This window comes from Ahaetulla prasina, chromosome 1 (assembly GCF_028640845.1).
Source record: "Ahaetulla prasina isolate Xishuangbanna chromosome 1, ASM2864084v1, whole genome shotgun sequence".
NCBI lineage: Eukaryota > Metazoa > Chordata > Lepidosauria > Squamata > Colubridae > Ahaetulla > Ahaetulla prasina.
In genome coordinates, this window is record NC_080539.1 from 217,079,609 (window position 1) to 217,097,306 (window position 17,698).

Here is a 17,698-nt window from a genome sequence, read left to right on the forward strand (position 1 = left end):
TTTAATTCAGTCAAACTCAATTAATTCATCTATATTTGAAAAACCAAGCAGGTGGCTTACCAGTACTCTATGATTTCTTTGATCTTAAAACTTTCAGCGGGTTTAGAACTATTTGCGCTTTCTTCATAAGAGATTACATTACTGTGCTTTCTGGGGACATTAAAAGGTCAAACACTATGCTGACTTGTTCTGTAAATATTCCTAAGTCTCTTACGAATTTAAATGAATATGAATTGAGAAGGCATATTATAGCAGGAGAGCCAGTATGGTCTAATGGTTAAGGCACCAGACTAGAAACCAGGAGACTGTGAGTTCTAGTCCTGCCTTAAATATGAAAGACAGCTGGGCGATTTGGGGTGGGTCATTTTCTCTTAGCTCATAATGTCAGGCTTGGGCAACAAGACACTTGATAAATTCCAGTTGCACCCAATTGATTAACATTTGATTGATTCAAAAAAAGCATACCTTGCACTTGTGGAAAACACAAAGAGAAGAAAAAAATGACATATTATAGCCTGACAGCCTAAGCTGCACCATCAAATGAAATCACTGTAAATTTATTAGCAGCTAAATGATCTTAATAAAATAAATTCATAGAAACTATTTCATTAAGACGGGATTATTATCTTTGAAACTGATGAATTATAAATTTATTAAAAGAGAATTGTTATATAAATGTATAATTAGCAAATCATAGCAGACTATATATTTTAGTGGGATTCTATTAAAAAGCTGACTTATCAGGCTTGAATATCCCTACTGGATAAAATGGTTGTAATATGCTTACCGCTATAGGACAAAGAAAGGCTGGTAAGCAAGTAAGATTAGTTCCAAGTATTCTATAAATTGCATTCTACTTCCTAGTTACACTGAAAATCACAAAGCAAAACTTACTGAAGGATGGCAATGAATCAGTTATTTGTAATTTCTGGCTAGCCACCCCTAAAAATGAACAGGTGGTTCTTGAATTATGATGGCAATTGGGATTGGGATGCCATTGCTAAACGATCTGATTGTGAAGTGGATATCATCCAACTGCATCATTTAGTGACAGTAATCTAGGCAATCCTGCTTGCGATTGTAACTCTAAAATGTGCAGGTCATTAAGCAAAAAGCCGTGGGAATTCCTGGTAAAGACTGAAGGGGTGCCAAGATGGGTTGGGGGAAACCGTGCCAAATTGATCTACGTGTCTAAGGTTTTGAGGTAAACTTTAGCATGTAGTTTCCCAGTAAACCGTTGGGCAGGATGGAAACCTACACTAGGATGTTGCCCAACCATACAACTACCTAGATGATTCCACTCATCACTGCAGTTTTAAAATCAGGAGGAAAGTTAATGTTCACATGTTTTGCTGAATGCAGTATCACTTATGTAACATTCTTACCCTACATTGTTTCTAACATTTTATTTTGAAGTCTGGTCTGTCACCATAATAAATTCCATCTATCTAGGGCATATTTTAAATACTGTTGGCAGCAATTATACCAGGTCATGCAGATGTTGGCACCAATCATACAAAGATCCCTCAGATTTATCAAATCAACCATATCAGTGACAAGAAAGCTTTCTGAGTCAGCTGAAAACTTCCCAAGGGCAATTTAAAATTCATATGTGAATGTGTATTCAGAAATTTTCCTAACAACATGCAATAAAAGATAAGATGAATAATTCATTTTTATAATTTTGCAGCTGTATAGCCCATTTCTTTATAATATTTTATTACTAGTACTGGTGTTTAATGCTTCTGCCACCTTCCTGATCTCATTATTGGTAAAAGAATTGTTAAATATATTTTTGTTATATTTATATTTAATAATATTCTTTTCAAATTATGTATTTTGCCTTAATTTTTTTGTCAAAATAAAATGTATGATTTTTTAGTTTTATGTTTTTTAATTTTGTTAATTAATTACTTTTAAGAAGACTTTAAAAGTAGAGTCTTTATGAATGCCTATAAGGTTATGCCGGGCCCTATAGATATTTTATTTGTTGTATACATTTAACACTATGTTAATCTTAAATAATCCACAAGATTCTTTTAAAAGCTGATCTTGCTTTTTTTTTTTGTTCAAATGCCTTTTAATCAGTTCATTCACATGTTATACACTTAACTAGCTTCCAGATGCCTGATTATAGTGGTTTTTCTAGACAATATAGACTAAATTTAATAAGATTATTATAACTATACCTATAAAATTCAGCAAACAATTTTGGGCACTATTTAGCATTTCTAAGCAAATATAAGTAACAGTAGTTTAAAAAAATTATAAGCTATTTTTTCCAATTTATACCAAATATTAAGAATAGATACTATCTTCAGAACTGTACTTGCTATAACATTTGAATCTATAGAGTATACTGTTTATCAGAAGAAACATTGTGTTGACATTTATCCTGTGACAGGGAACTCTGAGGTAAGTAATAACACCAATTAATATAAAGAAACCAGGCTGCAGGTTCTCAGATTACAACTATTAGTTGAGCAACCATTCAAAGTTACAATGGTATTGAATGAGTGGGAGTTATGACCAGTCCTCAGAGTTCTGACTGTCATAGTATCCTCAAAGTCAAATATTCCCCATCTAAGCACTTGGTGCCCAGGTTCTTACTACAACATTACAGCAAACTGTGGTCATGTGATCTGATTTGCAATGTTCCTTGACTTACCCACAAGCAAAGTCAAGGCAGAAGTCAGGAGGTCGCACGTTGTTCCTGCTGCATTTTCACTTGCCCTCCATAGTGCCTGCCTGCAGCAATCTCCTGTAGCACCCACTCACACTCCATAGGATCTGCCTGCAGCACACCCTGTCTTCTACTCATACAAGTATTATAGGTACAAGTGAAACTTATAGCTTAAAGGAGTAATTAACTCCTACTCTACATTATTAACCTGACCACATGATTGTGTTAAACTGGTTGTGGTTAAATAAATCTAGCGATTACTATGTTTCTTAATAATAAACCAGAGATTTTTTTAAAAATCAAGTAGTAATCATTATGTTTCAGCCTGTAGACTATGGAACATAGCTACTTACACTAATAGAGGTCTTTCTCTCCCTTTTTACTTCTTGCAAAATTTGCCCTAATGGATCTTTTAAACCTTCAAGACAGTTACTTAAAAGAAAGAAACACTAGTACAGTGGTAGAAATGTAGAAACTTGGGACATTAAAATGAGAAATCTGATGGCACATCTCAAAAAAACAAGGAATGATGAACAGGAGAACCCCCAATTAAATACCACCACAACCAATAAATACAAAGCAGCGGAAGGCCACAGAAGAAGACATAGTGTTATTTTCAAATCTATTTAGTAAGCCAGGCTTCTATCTCTTTTCCCATCTTACCCCATGCCAATAACAATTTTTTCAATTATCAGACATACTAGCTTTTTCATGAAGTAACACCAAGTACTAGAGTTATTTTGACATACCGCAGCATTAAAAAAGAATACTTGATAATAAATATCTGATTACTTATTTTGTCTGTAAAAATTAAATAACTTAAATGAATGATTTAATTAAATTGTTCAAGTTGTGTTTTATTCAAATGAGTGTCACTCCAAAATGCAACATTAAGAAAATATCAGTAGAGGAATTAGAAACATTAGAAATCTTTAGAAAACTACATATTATACAGACTTTCTTTCCTTAGTATATACATACCAGTCATTATTTCAACTTAAATACTTTCATGTTTTTATTTGATTTTCCAAAGTTTTAGCTGAGAATTTAGTACAGTTCAAGACACATTTTTCGCAAGAGTGCTTAATGGAAAAGAAGCTGTCTTGAAAAACTGAAAAGCACTGGCCTCCACTTCCAGACAGCAATCAAATTCTGCTGGATAGAGGGAGGAGAAAGCCATTGGGATATTTGGGATATATTCTTGGCACGTCTTGTGACATGCCAAGAAGAATGGGCTATATCTTTTGATACATGTATTGTATTATTGAAAAATACCCTAACAAAGTATTTTATACTTCATAAATATCAATCATTCTGAGAAAACATACCTTGAACCAACAGCACCATCACCAGAATCCTGGCTTCCGGCCTCACTTGGTGTGCTCACAGATTTCGAAGATGGAGACATAGGAGGAGGGACTAAATAGTGAAACAGACAGGTATCCGCTGTTACTAGTCGTAGAGGTTGCACAGCTTAGGATGTTTCCAAATTAATTTAACATGGAAGCATTAAAAAAGTGATGGTAAACAAAAGAAAACAAAAATAAATAAAATGGATGAAAATGAACAATAGAAAAAAAGGGGAAAAGACAATGTTAACATATCATGCTGGACATCCATGCAATATTTGCCATTTAAATGCATTTTGGGATAATATTAAAAGATGTAATTTACTTAAAATGCAAGGGAAAATATAGATTATTAATATAATGGCAACAACCTTTTCTTAGAAATTAAGTAATTAAAAATGCAATGTATTGCGTAGAATTCCCATAAGTTTTGAGGAAAGGTTTTATTAGAATCAGGAGAGAAAGAACAAGATGGTTATCCTTTCCAGACATTATCTTGAAAAACAGAACAACAGACAAAGTTATTTATTTATTTTTATTTTATTTTGTTATTTTTTTTATGCCTCCAGGTAATTCTGGGTGACTTGCAGGTTCCATGAAAATTACCTCTCTGCAACTAGTTTTAGAAGAGGTTGATGCTGAAACCTAGGGCCTTTTGCAGTAAGCACTTGTAAAACATGCTATTATGTATTTAAAATAATGTATTTTCAGCACATTCTCTATTTTGTAGTTCTCACATTAAATTTTTATTTAAAAAATTCTGAAATGTTAAGTGGCAGTGATTAAACTTAAATGATTTTTTTTAATTACTGAAGAGAGTAGGATTGCATATTCTTTACTGTTTTGATTTGAGAGAAAATAGAATTTTTCACAGAAAATCATTCCTACACTAAACATATTTTTCACCATTATTGTGGTTAAATATATTGGCTTTGATCTACAGTGCCCTTTTACAAAGTCATACTCACAGTATGCTTCAATAAAGGAAAATGGGGGAGAGCCAATTCCTGTTCCAGTGTTGCACTTTGCAGCATTGCTCAATATTCAGATAATTAAAATATAAGCACTAATGGAGGGTGAAATATATTTAAACAGCTTAAACTTACTATAAAACTGATGAAATTGATAAAATCTTAGCAAAATTTGCATATATTATTTCTTTCACTACACTATTTCTTTAACATTTTTTCAAATGTTAATTTGAAAAAAACACACCTTACAACCAGTGTTCGATACTAATTCAACTAATTATTTTATTACTTTAAAAAGAGACAGTTGACTTAAAGTCAAGAGTCTGAGTTTAAAACTGGAGTAGAGGTGAGGGTAGGGTAGGCAGGCTATTCAACCCTGATAAGCCTGAGAGGCTATGGGTGCATAATCTTTCCAGAGCTCAAAATTTTCCATCTTTGGTTCTAAATTAGTGGTATTTCCCAATACAGAACTGACACACACTTGAGCATCCTCCTGGACTTAGACATCCTGCTCAAAGAGGTGGTGATATCTATGGGCAGGACAGCCTTCACTCAAATTCAACTCATATGCCAATTGCAACCTTTCTTGAATAAAGGATCCCTTCACACAGGAACTTATGTCTTGGTCATCTCATATGTGAATTAATACAATTTACTCTACTTGACCTCCCTTTGAAGACAACTTAGAAGTTGCAACTGATCCAGAATACAGTAGTTCAAGCAATTATGGCTACATGCTTATTTGCCAGTATACTTCTTCTTTCACATGAGCTGCATCAATTATCTGATGGAATCTAGGAAATAGACCTCTGTTATGACTCCTGTTCTTTGGAATAGAGGTTTGGATGGTCCTGAGTCCTGCTTCTGCAAGCCTTTAAATGATTTCTGAATACCTGTATTTTTCCCCAAGCTTTGATATAGGTTGAAGTATGTCTTTTTAGTGTGCAGTATCTATTCTGATTAGGGCATGTTTGTTTTCCTGTTACATACACTGTTTTTTTTATATTATATATTTTTAATCTGTCATTGTCAAGTTAGAGGTTTTATAACACTAAATATTTTAACTAGTCACTGCTGCCATCTACTGGCTATTTTACATTAGTAGGAGTAATCTCATAGTAAACTAAGCTTCTCTCATTCCCAGTAATGAAATATTTTTAGATTGAAATGCTTAAAATACTTAATAATACAATTTTTTTAAAGTTTCAAAAGCTTTTCTATTGTTCATGGCACTCTGAATGGAAATTTCACATTTGCAGGGAGTCCTTACTTAAGCATAAAAAATACTAAAAAAATGCAACCAGTGGAATTAGTATTATTTTATTTCCATAAAAGTTTTGCTTTTAGAATTTCAAAACACATTGAAAATTTGCATTAACAAAGCAAAATAAAAGATCTTGCTGAATTAGCACTTAAGGCTTAATTAATAAAATTGACTATTGTTTACTAAATTAGTTTAAATTAATGCAGGAACTAAAAACTAAACTTTTAAATTTTAAACATCCCATTTTGTTATGAAACTGCCTACTATGGCATTATGGTTCTTGGCCTCTATAGGCAGAACTGTAGTTATTTACTTCAATAGTTTCCATTTCCTGGTACTAAGGATAATGAGAACCCTCATGAACAGATGGGAACCATATGTGGTTAATGGTGGTTAATATGTAGCTAAAATAATACTGAAAGTAATGACAATATTTCATATAAAGGATCAAAAATATTTGCCCTCGCAGAACTTACTAAGCAATAAGGACTACCAAACAAAGCAATGTTTACTTCCAAATAAAGATGCAGAAAATAATGCAGTTAATTATGATCCAAAGAAATCAAGCAAAGTAAATTCTGATGCTCTAATGAAGGCTGAGATCTTCCTTTCAATTAGAATACCTTAACACATTCGAAAATAAGCCCCAGAGTTCAGAAATTCCAGGGGTAGGTAACATATTATATGTATGCAAGAACAAGGGGAACTAGAAAGGGACATTTATAATTATTTCACATGGACCAGGAATGTTACCTTTTGCAGTGAAATTCCCCAAGTTTCTAATCTAAAATTTAAAAATGTCACAGGCAAATAACATTTGAAATTGGACCTATAGTCAATTTACCTTTGACTATTTTTTTCGGAGAACAAATAATTTTTAAAACAAATGTGTACTTTTGAAACCAATGCTTAAAAGACTTCCTAAATGCTTCTAATGGTAAAAAAATAGAATTTTATATTTTGTTTTTTAAATTATGTCTATCATTCTAGATAGCTGTTTCCAAAATATATCCTTCATTTTTAAGACTTATATTAAAAGAAAGAAATCATTTTTGCACCCAAAATAAACTACTTCATTCATTAAGAAATTGGCACATTCAAACAACTTGAACAAAAACAAGTAGTAGTCACTTGTCTGAGATTGGTGGCTATGGAAATTGATTGAATGAATGAATAAGGTAGTTTCCTGCAATGTTGCAATGCCCTCTTGTGGCATAGTTCTAACTCTTTGTGCTAATAGGCAGTAATTATCTTCAATATTTAACTATTTCACTTAAAAGAGTATTAGGCTTATAAGAGTTTTAAAATAAACTTTTAAAAAACTTCAAAAAGAAATGTCGGTTTCACAAGAGGGGTCCTATCAGTAGAATTGGAGTCATGGGATGTTTCCATTGGAGAAAATGATAGAAGGGATATAAATTAACTCTTATTTCTGGTACAATCCCTTCAAAAGTTTCTCTCAACTTTGAAGTGCACTTAGCTAAAACCAGCTTCCTCCCAAATTCTAGTAAAAGTCTCTGCTGGATCATATTTTTACTCTATGAACTGACAGGCCCATTTTTCATTCAATCAATTACTTAGAAAAAGAAGAATGAAAATATTTATTTGGCAACATTTAAATTAGGAGTAGCAATTTTAAACAATCCTGATGTAGTGAAAAACATCTGGAAGCTCTAGGCTTCCTTTTGCTGCGTTGATTTTATATTTTAATGGAATGGTCTTGAAAATATAATTGAATATGGCCCGCACATGGCGCTTGAGCTCAACTCTGTTGCACTTTTCAACCAGCCCCAGTACTAGAAACTCAGCGGCCGCCTGGGGCTGCCGCCTTCACCATTCTGCCCGGCTTCCCAGGTGGGGCAGCCTGGTGCAATAGAAGGTTGCGCAACGTCTCGGGTAAAATATGTAATAAAAATCGTAGATGGCTCCTGTTTCTGTACGTGACTCTTCCGTCCCGGCATGGGGCTGTTGCAAAGAGGGTTGGGGCAGTTCAGCCGCCGAGCGGCAGGGGGAGATCACGCAGCAACGGAAAGGTGGTGCCTGCATAGCTGCGCCGCCAAAATGGGCGACTCTGAGGATAAATTTCGGCGGCGGAATCCGCCGGGGCGGCGGCAGGGGGCAGCGGTGCGCGGGATAGTCACAGGCGTTGCTCCCGCCGCTACCCCGTCCCCCCGGAGCGCGGACTGAAGCGAGGCGGTGCCCCTCGGCCACCCGGGAGGAAGAGGCGGACGGAGAGCCGCTGGTGGTTCCGGCCAAGTCCCGCTCGGAGGCCGGGCCAGGCGGGAGGCGGCCCAGGGCTGGTGAGTCAGGCGGGAGGCGGGGAGTGGGGGGAAGAGGCTGAGGGGATCGCCGCCTGGGAGCCACTGACTGCCGCCTGCTCTCCGCCTAGAGACGAAGGGCCACGGGAGGCTGCCGCCCCTGCTGCTGCTTCAAGGGCCAGAGGACGCCCGCCACGGACTCGAGGCCCGGGCGGCCCTACTGCTTTTGGAGGCCCGGGCGGCCCTACTGCTTTTGGAGGCCCCGGCCGCGCCCCGCACACCCCTGCTGCCCGCCAGCCGCTGGAAAGGGGCCCCGGCTAATGCGAGGCCGGGCTGGCTGTGGGAGCTGAGCTCGTTGACGGGCATCCCGGCCGTAGCTCCTTGGGAGGCCGATCAGGTGCGTGGCTGCGGCGAAGCGTCGGGCTCTTCTCAGGGGTCCTCCCTTCCCCTTGGGGGCAGCTGAGCCGTCGCTCTTTTGCGGCGTTTCTGTCCCCGGAGCATCCCGAGGCCGAGTTCGCCTTCAATCCAAAGGACAGCATCACTGCTCCCACTGAGAGCAATGTTCTTCACATTATAGGTGAGTTAGAAATACACACAGTAATCATGTCTCAATATGTCACCTCTTGTGTGTGGCCCGGGCCTTTGCTTATTTTTCTGTATTTGGCCCTCACCAAAAAAACTTTGGACACCCCTGCTCTAGGCTTCCTTTTGCTGCGTTGATTTTATATTTTAATGGAATGGTCTTAGTTAGTTTTAGTTGATGAAATATAAAGAGATGGAAGAATTAGAAATCAGTAATATTATTCTAATAAAATCATTCTAAATCAGACAGAACAATGTGTTCTGAGAAGATTTCTAAGTTAATTGTAGTGATAATGAACACATATCAGGTACATGCATGAGTAATTCAAGTTTCATGCTGAAGTTTAATTGCATGAAGGACATTTACATGACATTTTATTTGTATACTTCTTACCCATGGGAGTATCAGGTGTTAAACCCATGCTCTGAAGCAAAGCTTCTGCTTCCCGTCTCTTTTTTTCAAGGTCAGACTCATCTTGTGCAGGAAGGGCATCTTTCTTCTGATCAGTCTATGTATTTTATTAAAATGAATATGTCATTTCACATCTTTACTGTATAAGAAAATTGTTTTTAAAACAAAAATATTTGGTGATATTACCTGGCTGTCTGGATAAGAAATTTTATAGCAAAAACCCTACTTTGAGGAAAAGATAGATTCTTTTCTTTTACACTTTATATTTCTTTTCTATTTTTCTATTATTCTGCATTATGATTTATTGTTAAAATAGGTAATAGAAAGTATCTTAAAAATGGAAATAGAGAAAAACAGAGGGAGAAAGGACTATATAAGTTCTAGCCATTTTTTGAAAAGTAGAACATAATTCAGGCTGTGCATTATTTTTGAACACACAGAAATGGAAATGCAGCATCTGCGAAGAAGCAGCCACTTTAATGTGACACATTAAAACGCAGATATTCCATAGAATGGAAATAAGTTATGACTGCTTTAATGACAAGAGGTATTACATGTTCCAAAATATCTATTGAACACTGTACATCCTTAGTAGCCATAGTGAGGTAAGCGGGGATGAAACTATATCCAACAATTATAAGCCAAGACAAATACTTTCAACACTTTATTCCTAAAGATCAATGTAGAAAAATAGGGCTCAGCTTCCAGGTTCCTATAGCAGTAATAAGGACTCAGGTAAACCTGCAATCAATAATTTACTTATACTGTAAATTGGTATTTGTACTTGTAACATAAATGGCCAAACAAAAATATATTCCAGGTCACCAGATATACAGTTATTCAAAAACTCCTTCATACAACCTTTATATAGTTTACTGATTATAAGTAAAAAAATTGTTCCTAGCAAGTTCTCATGATTTTTTTAGAATAATTTTGAAAAAAGAAGAAGATAATTTTACAATGGAACAAGAATTAGTAACAAATTTGTCCACATTCTAAAAATATTTATTTTCTTTTGCTCTGACATAGCAAATTTTATTATCCCATTCCTCAATTTAGAGTTTTCATAGGAATTTAATATCAATAATTTTTCAGATACTTTTTTAAACAATCTGAATGTATAAACTTGTTCATAAAAATTTCATGTTATCACTATACATAAAGATCACCTCAAATTTATTGTAATATAGGTTCATGTATGCTTTAGCAGCAAATAAATATTATTATACCAAACCGAAAAATAGTTAATTTCCAGAAAGTTCTAACACTTGTTAAAATGCAAAAATCAAAAAAAGAGTTGAATGAAAAAATAAAGACACTCATGTATCTCTAGGATCCTTAAAAATTATTCAATATAGCAGTCAGAGTGGCTTATTTTAGGAGAATACTGCTGGTCAGGAAGTATTCTCCTACATCCTGACCAGCAGTATTGTATGCATGACAATGTCAGTTTGGAAGTGTCACTAACTGAAGCTATTGTACGATAAGAAGGCTTTTTGCCTTAGTTATATTTAATCAGAAATATTTTAATTACTAGTAGTAATGTAGCGATACAGATAAAACGATACACATATTGAATTACGTAAAGTCTGGGGAGAAAAATGATTCTGTGAAATTACTAATGTTATTTACCGGTATCTGATGTTGCCAACTGTGTTCAAAATTTGACACATATTATTATTAACAAAAATTACTAGGAAGTTTTAGCATGTAAGCAAATTATCTGCTAGGTGTAATTTTAAAAAAGAATTCTTACTTCCTTTTTCTTTCTTTCTTCTTCTTTTCTTTTTTTCTCCTCCCTTATTTGAGCCAAGCGTTGTTTCTTACGTTCTAACTCTGCTTTCAGTTCACTTTTATCAGACATAGTTAGAATCCTGTCAATAACATGAATCAAATATAAAAATAAGTATTTTTCTATATGTACTGGTATATCTATTAGTTAAAATAAAAGAGGCTTACTACAAAATATGATTCCTTAGCAATAATGTATGAAGGGCTACCACCCGAAATTTGGAACAAACTTTTGGCACTAAACTGTAAACATATTTATCTCTAGATGAATTTAATAAAAATGCAGAGAAGCTAACATAAAAATTAGAAAGAAAGAAGCTGGATGATAAAATTAATGGCCTATGAATAGGGAACATTCCATTTTTGTTTAAAGAGTTTTTTATAAAAATGTTTCTGAAAGGCCAGCTAATATTTTTGACTTTTATATATATAAATTCAGTTGAATCACTCTTTGCCATAAACTTATCCTTTTCCTTTAATACATATTGCAAAGAAACCCTTACTATTAGGCAAAGGTATTAGAAATCTTCTTTGGGTCAATATTTTTAAGTAAATTGACTTAATAAATTATCCTTCCAGGAACTCAAAACGGACAAGTTTCCTTCATGCTTCTCCAGATTTTTAAGTGCATTTATGATGACAAAAATTTTATATATAAACATATATATAATAAAGAAAACAGAGGAAAAAATACTGCTTTTTTGTTTTAATATCAGGATAATTAAGAAATACCAGGACTATATATATTTGAACGAACAGATTCAATCAATACAAAACGCAAATGATATAGATTTGTCTTTTCCCTCCTTTCACCTTTCCACAACACCAGCACAAGCATGCATATTTTTCTGCAATATCCTGCTGGTGACCTTACAGTTATTATATATATTTACCTAGACAGATTTAGTTCATCCTGGCAGTACTGTTTGTAAATCTGAGTTTCCCCTCTTTATTCCAACACTGTTGAAGGACAGCCTCAAGGTGTATAAAGTCCTCTAGTCTTTGTCCAGATTCTCAGAGGATAGCAAGTGACTGTAGGCCTTGAGACAAAGCCAACAGAGGCAGGATAGTAGGGACTAGTATAACAAAGACAGCTAACTGGGTAGGCAGCACTTTCATTCTGTAGTGGGGAAAACATTCAGACCCTATTCATACATTACTATTGACGTTTTGTTAAATTAGTGTCTAATCATATTGTGGCTGTGAATTATGGAATACATTTGGCATCTGGATCTATCTAATTCCCAGTTCTGAATCTAGATGTTTATTGGGAGCTCAGATGGGGTTCTTTTGCCCCTTGCCTAAAGGGTTGATGTAAGTTTTCTTTCAACTGTAATTTTTTAGGGCAGAGACATAAATGTGTCGCTCTTTTAAGTGTTCAAGATGCTTGGTTGTCCTTAATTACAACCACAACTGAGTCTGAAATTTATGTTGCTGAGACATAGGGGTCGGGATAGCTCAGGCTGTTAAGAAGCCTGTTATTAGAACACAGTAGCCTGCAATTACTGCAGGTTCAAGCCTGGCCCAAGGTTGACTCAGCCTTCCATCCTTTAAAAGGTAGGTAAAATGAGGACCCAGATTGTTGGGGGGGCAATAAGTTGACTTTGTAAAAAATATACAAATAGAATGAGACTATTGCCTTATACACTGTAAGCCGCCCTGAGTCTTCGGAGAAGGGCGGGATATAAATGTAAACAAAAAAAAAATTGTTCAGTGAGTTTTGCCCCATTTTAAGACTGTTCTTGCCTCACTGGTTAAGTGAATCACTGCAGTTCATTAGTTAGTAACTCGGTTGTTAAGTGAATCAGGCTTCCCCATTGACTTTGCTTGTCAGGAGGTCACAAAAAGTGATCACATGACCTTGGGACAAGGCAAATGTCCTAAATATGAAGCAATTGTCAAGCGTCTGAATTTTGATCACATGATCATGCCAATGCTGCAAACTTAAGACTTAGACTAACTTTGTCACTTTGAATGTACACCAATCGGCATACATTAAAATGAAATTTCGTTGCATACAGCTCTCAAAGGGTCACCGCCTCTGATACACACCATAGAAACATGACAAAATAAATAAAGAATTATGCATATACCTACATATATTCCATATATGGCAAAGGTCAAAAAAGTATGTAGAGATTCTCAGTCATCCAGGTCATGGCTGTCCAAAAGTGCTTTTTCAAGGAGGCAACTGGAAATTCTTTGTTTTTTCTTTGACGACGTTTCTTGGATGAGAAGCGAAACGTCTTCAAAGAAAAAACAACAACAAGAAAGTCCAGCTGCTTCCTGAAAAAGCATCTTTGAGATATTGCAAAGGTCGTCACTGTGAAAAATGGTCATAAATCACCGTTTTCCCCCAGTGGCGTGGTTAACTTTGAAGGGTCCCTAAACGAACCGTTGTAAGTCGAGGACTACATGCATTCCCCTCAGAAAAACCGCTCCGGAAATAGGAGTGTTTCAACCGTGTGTGAGTGAGTGTGTATGTGAGTGTGAGAGAGGAGCCGAAGACAGAGTTCCCAGAAGGAAGCGAAATAGGAGGCCTCACCCAGCAGCCTCTTCGGAAAAAACTCACGGGGACGAACGGAGAAATCGCCCCCAAAGACACACGGCCGAGATAAACAGAGGGTCGGCTGCCGGGCGTTGCCCGCAAAAAGCGGCCGCTCCCTCCCTCCCCCTCCCGCCCGCCTTATTCCTCCTCCCCCTCCCACCCCAACGGCCGTGGCTCGCGCCCTCCTCATCTTCTACGGTCCGGCCCGGCCCCGCCCATCCGGGGCCACTTGGGTGATGCGGGACAGCTAGAGGCCGCCCTGGGCCCGCGAGGCACTGATTTTAGGGACCCGGCATTGGCTCGTCCTGCCCGAAGCTAACCTGTCACTTAGGCCCTCCTCTGTTCAGACCGCTGCCGCCTTGTTTCGAGGCGCTCTTTCAACAAAAGCGGGAAGAGACTGAGGAAGCCGCCGCTGGAGTTTCAAATAAGGGGAAAGCCGCCGGGTAAGGTCTCTTTACAGGAGACAGCTCAGCATCCTCCGAAGGAGCACGCATGCGCGAAAATAACCCGTGCCGACGGAAGAGGAGGTCGATCCTGGCTCTCGGTCGCACAGTTATACATCTGGTGGGCGCGCATGCGCGTATGCGAAAGGAACGGAGAAATTCCTCATTTGTTTCGGGCCTTGCGGATGGCGTTTTAGATTTCACAAGTGGCCGGGAGTTTGTTAATTCATAATGAAACATCTTCTGCCAAAGAAGCGAAGAAATAAGGTTAGATTGAAAAGAAAATGTCCACGAATGTCTCCAAATGTTATAAATTCGATGCGGAAAGAGAACTACAGTTCCCGGCATGCGATGCGGCAAGTCGATGCTGTCAATGGGGTTTTTCCTGCGGCACCTGTCTACGTAGGCCGGCTTGACAATGTGAATTCAGAGTCCATCTTCTGTCTGTTGCTGGAAATATGTGATATGCTGATATTGGAAAGTTTGTTTTGCTAGAGGCTGTGTGAAATTTTCCCCAGCACATGTAGATAAGTGCTTCTGTTGGTTTTTTTCCTCCCCCAGGATTTTTGTCTGTGATTTCAAGCCATTGTATTGCTGCTTTATTCAGAAGTAAATTCAACCAAGAGAGCCAGTTTATTTTATTTATTTGTTTATTATGTCAAACACAACAATATATATAAGTATAAGCATGAAATATCTACACAAAGTGAATACAACCAAAGGGAACATTAGGACAGGAACGGTAGGCACTCTGGTGCTCTTATGCATGCCCCTTACACCAGTTTGGTGTAGTAGTTAAGGCATTAGGTTAGAAAACAGGAGACGGTGAGTTTATTTATTTTATTATTTAAATTTTTATACCGCCCTTCTCCTGAAGGACTCAGGGCGGTTCACAGCCAGATAAAAAATACACAATAATACAATATAAATACGATTAAAATACAATTAAAAAACTTATTAAATTGGCCAAGATTAAAATTTAGATAAAACCCATTAAAACCCATAAATTTAAAACTAACCCAGTCCAGCGAGATGAATAAGTGAGTTTTAAGCTCATGACGAAAGGTTCGGAGGTCCGGAAGTTGACGGAGTCCTGGGGAGTTCGCTCCAGAGGGCGGGAGCCCCACAGAGAAGGCCCTTCCCTGGGCGCCCCCAGACGACACTGTCGCGCCGACGGCACCCTGAGGAGTCCCTCTCTGTGAGAGCGCACGGGTCGGTGAGAGGTATTCGGTAGCAGCAGGCGGTCCCGTAAATAGCCCGGCCCTATGCCATGGAGCACTTTAAAGACGTTCACCAACACCTTGAAGCGCACCCGGAACGCCACAGGTAGCCAGTGCAGCCTGCGCAGGATAGGTGTCACGCGGGAGCCACGAGGGGCTCCCTCTATCACCCGCACAGCTGCATTCTGGTCTAACTGAAGCCTCCGGATGCCCCTCAAGGGGAGCCCCATGTAGAGAGCATTGCAGTAATCCAGACGAGACGTCACAAGGGCGTGAGTGACTGTGCACAAGGCATCCCGGTCTAGAAAGGGGCGCAACTGGCGCACCAGGCGAACCTGGTGGAAAGCTCTCCTGGAGACGGCCGTCAGGTGGTCTTCAAAAGACAGCCGTTCATCCAGGAGAACGCCCAAGTTGCGCACCCTCTCCATCGGGGCCAATGACTCGCTCCCAACAGTCAGCCGTGGACTCAGCTGACTGTACCGGGATGCCGGCATCCACAGCCACTCCGTCTTGGAGGGATTGAGCTTGAGCCTGTTTCTCCCCATCCAGACCCGTACGGCTTCCAAACACCGGGACAGCACTTCGATAGCTTCATTGGGGTGGCCCGTGTGAAAAGTACAGCTGGGTGTCATCAGCGACAGCTGGTACCTCACACGAAGCCACTGATGATCTCACCCAGCGGTTTCATAGATGTTGAACAGAAGGCGAGAGAATCGACCCCGCGGCACCCCACAAGTGAGGCGCCGGGTCGACCTCTGCCCCCGTCAACACCGTCTGCGACCGGTCGGAGAGATTGGAGGAGAACCACCGATAAACGGTGCCCCCCACTCCCAATCCTCCAACCGGCGCAGCAGGATACCATGGTCGATGGTATCAAAAGCCGCTGAGAGGTCTAATAGGACCAGGGCAGAGGAACAACCTCATCCCTGGCCCTCCAGAGATCATCCACCAACGCGACCAAAGCCGCCTCAGTGCTGTAACCGGCCGGAAGCCGGACTGAACGGGTCCAGATAGACAGTTTCCTCCAGGTGCAGGGGAAACTGATATGCCACCATATTTCTACAACCTTCGCTGGCGAAGGTTGGAGACCGGACGATAATTACCTAAAACAGCCGGGTCCAGGGAAGGCTTCTTGAGGAGGGCCTCACCACCGCCTCTTTCAAGGCGGCCGGAAAGACTCCTCCAACAAGGAAGCACTCAGAATCGCCTGAGCCAGCCTCGTGTCACCTCCTGAGTGGCCAGCACCAGCCAGGAGGGCACGGGTCCAGTAAACACGTGGTGGCATTCAATCTACCCAGCAACCTGTCCATGTCCTCGGAGCCACAGGGTCAAACTCATCCCAGACAATATCACCAAGACCGCCTCAGACGCCCGTCCGAATCGCCACAATTTTGGTCCAGACCGTCCCAAGCTGAACGATTTTATCGATAGATAACCGTTAAACTCTCAGCACGCCCCTGCATCGGGTCATCCCGCTCCCCTGGTGAAGGAGGGAGCGGGTCACCAAACAGGGCAGCTGGGCGGTTATCTGCCGACGCAATGAGGGAGGAGGCGAGCAACGCCGCTTCCTCAGTGCCACTAGGTAGGTCCTAGTATAGGATCTAACTAGTGTCCGATCAGCCTCTGAACGGCTGGACCTCCAAGAACTCTCTAGGCGCCTTCTCCGCGTTTCATCCCCTCAGCTCCTCGGAGAACCAAGGAGCCGGTTGGGATCTGCGCCGGGTCAGAGGTCGCAGAGGCACGACACGGTCTAAAGCCCCAGCCGCAGCCCGCTCCCAGGCTGCGGCTAGTTCCTCTGCCGTGCCGTGAGCCAGACCCTCAGGAATGGCCCAAGCTCCGTCCGAACCTCTCTGGGTCCATCAGGCGCCTGGGACGGTACCAACGTAATGGTTCCGCCTCCCTGCGGTGTTGGGTAGCGGTCAGAAAGTCCAGGCGAAGGAGAGAGTGATCTGACCATGACAAAGGTTCTGTGACTATATCTCTCAAGTCCAGATCCTTCAACCACTGACCAGAGATGAAAATCAGGTCCAGTGTGCCTCCCCCGATGTGAGTGGGGCCATCCACTACTTGAGTCAGGTCCAGGGCCGTCATGGAGGCCATGAACTCCCGAGCTACTGTCGATGACGAGCCGGCAGATGGCAAGTTAAAGTCCCCCATGACTAAAAGTCTGGGGGTCT

General features: G+C 39.8%; 1 protein-coding gene across 6 annotated transcripts in view; it reads right to left on the reverse strand.

Annotated features, from left to right (window-relative positions):
- The window catches only part of DYNC1I2 (dynein cytoplasmic 1 intermediate chain 2), a 40,066-nt gene extending 25,695 nt beyond the window's left edge, over positions 1-14,371 (reverse strand). For 2 of the 6 annotated variants that reach the window (XM_058190698.1, XM_058190682.1), the window contains exons 1-3: positions 11,276-11,393; positions 9,502-9,616; positions 4,012-4,102 (exon numbers count right to left, since the gene is read on the reverse strand). In XM_058190698.1, coding sequence (XP_058046681.1) covers positions 4,012-4,102; positions 9,502-9,616; positions 11,276-11,383 — 314 coding nt within the window. In that variant the 5' untranslated portion in view covers positions 11,384-11,393. Of the gene's footprint in view, positions 1-4,011; positions 4,157-9,501; positions 9,617-11,275; positions 11,394-12,203; positions 12,431-13,855; positions 13,880-14,178 lie in introns of those variants that run through there. The other 4 variants (XM_058190666.1, XM_058190656.1, XM_058190675.1 and 1 more) reach the window with 4 other exon arrangements.
- Between the last annotated feature and the right edge of the window lie 3,327 nt (positions 14,372-17,698).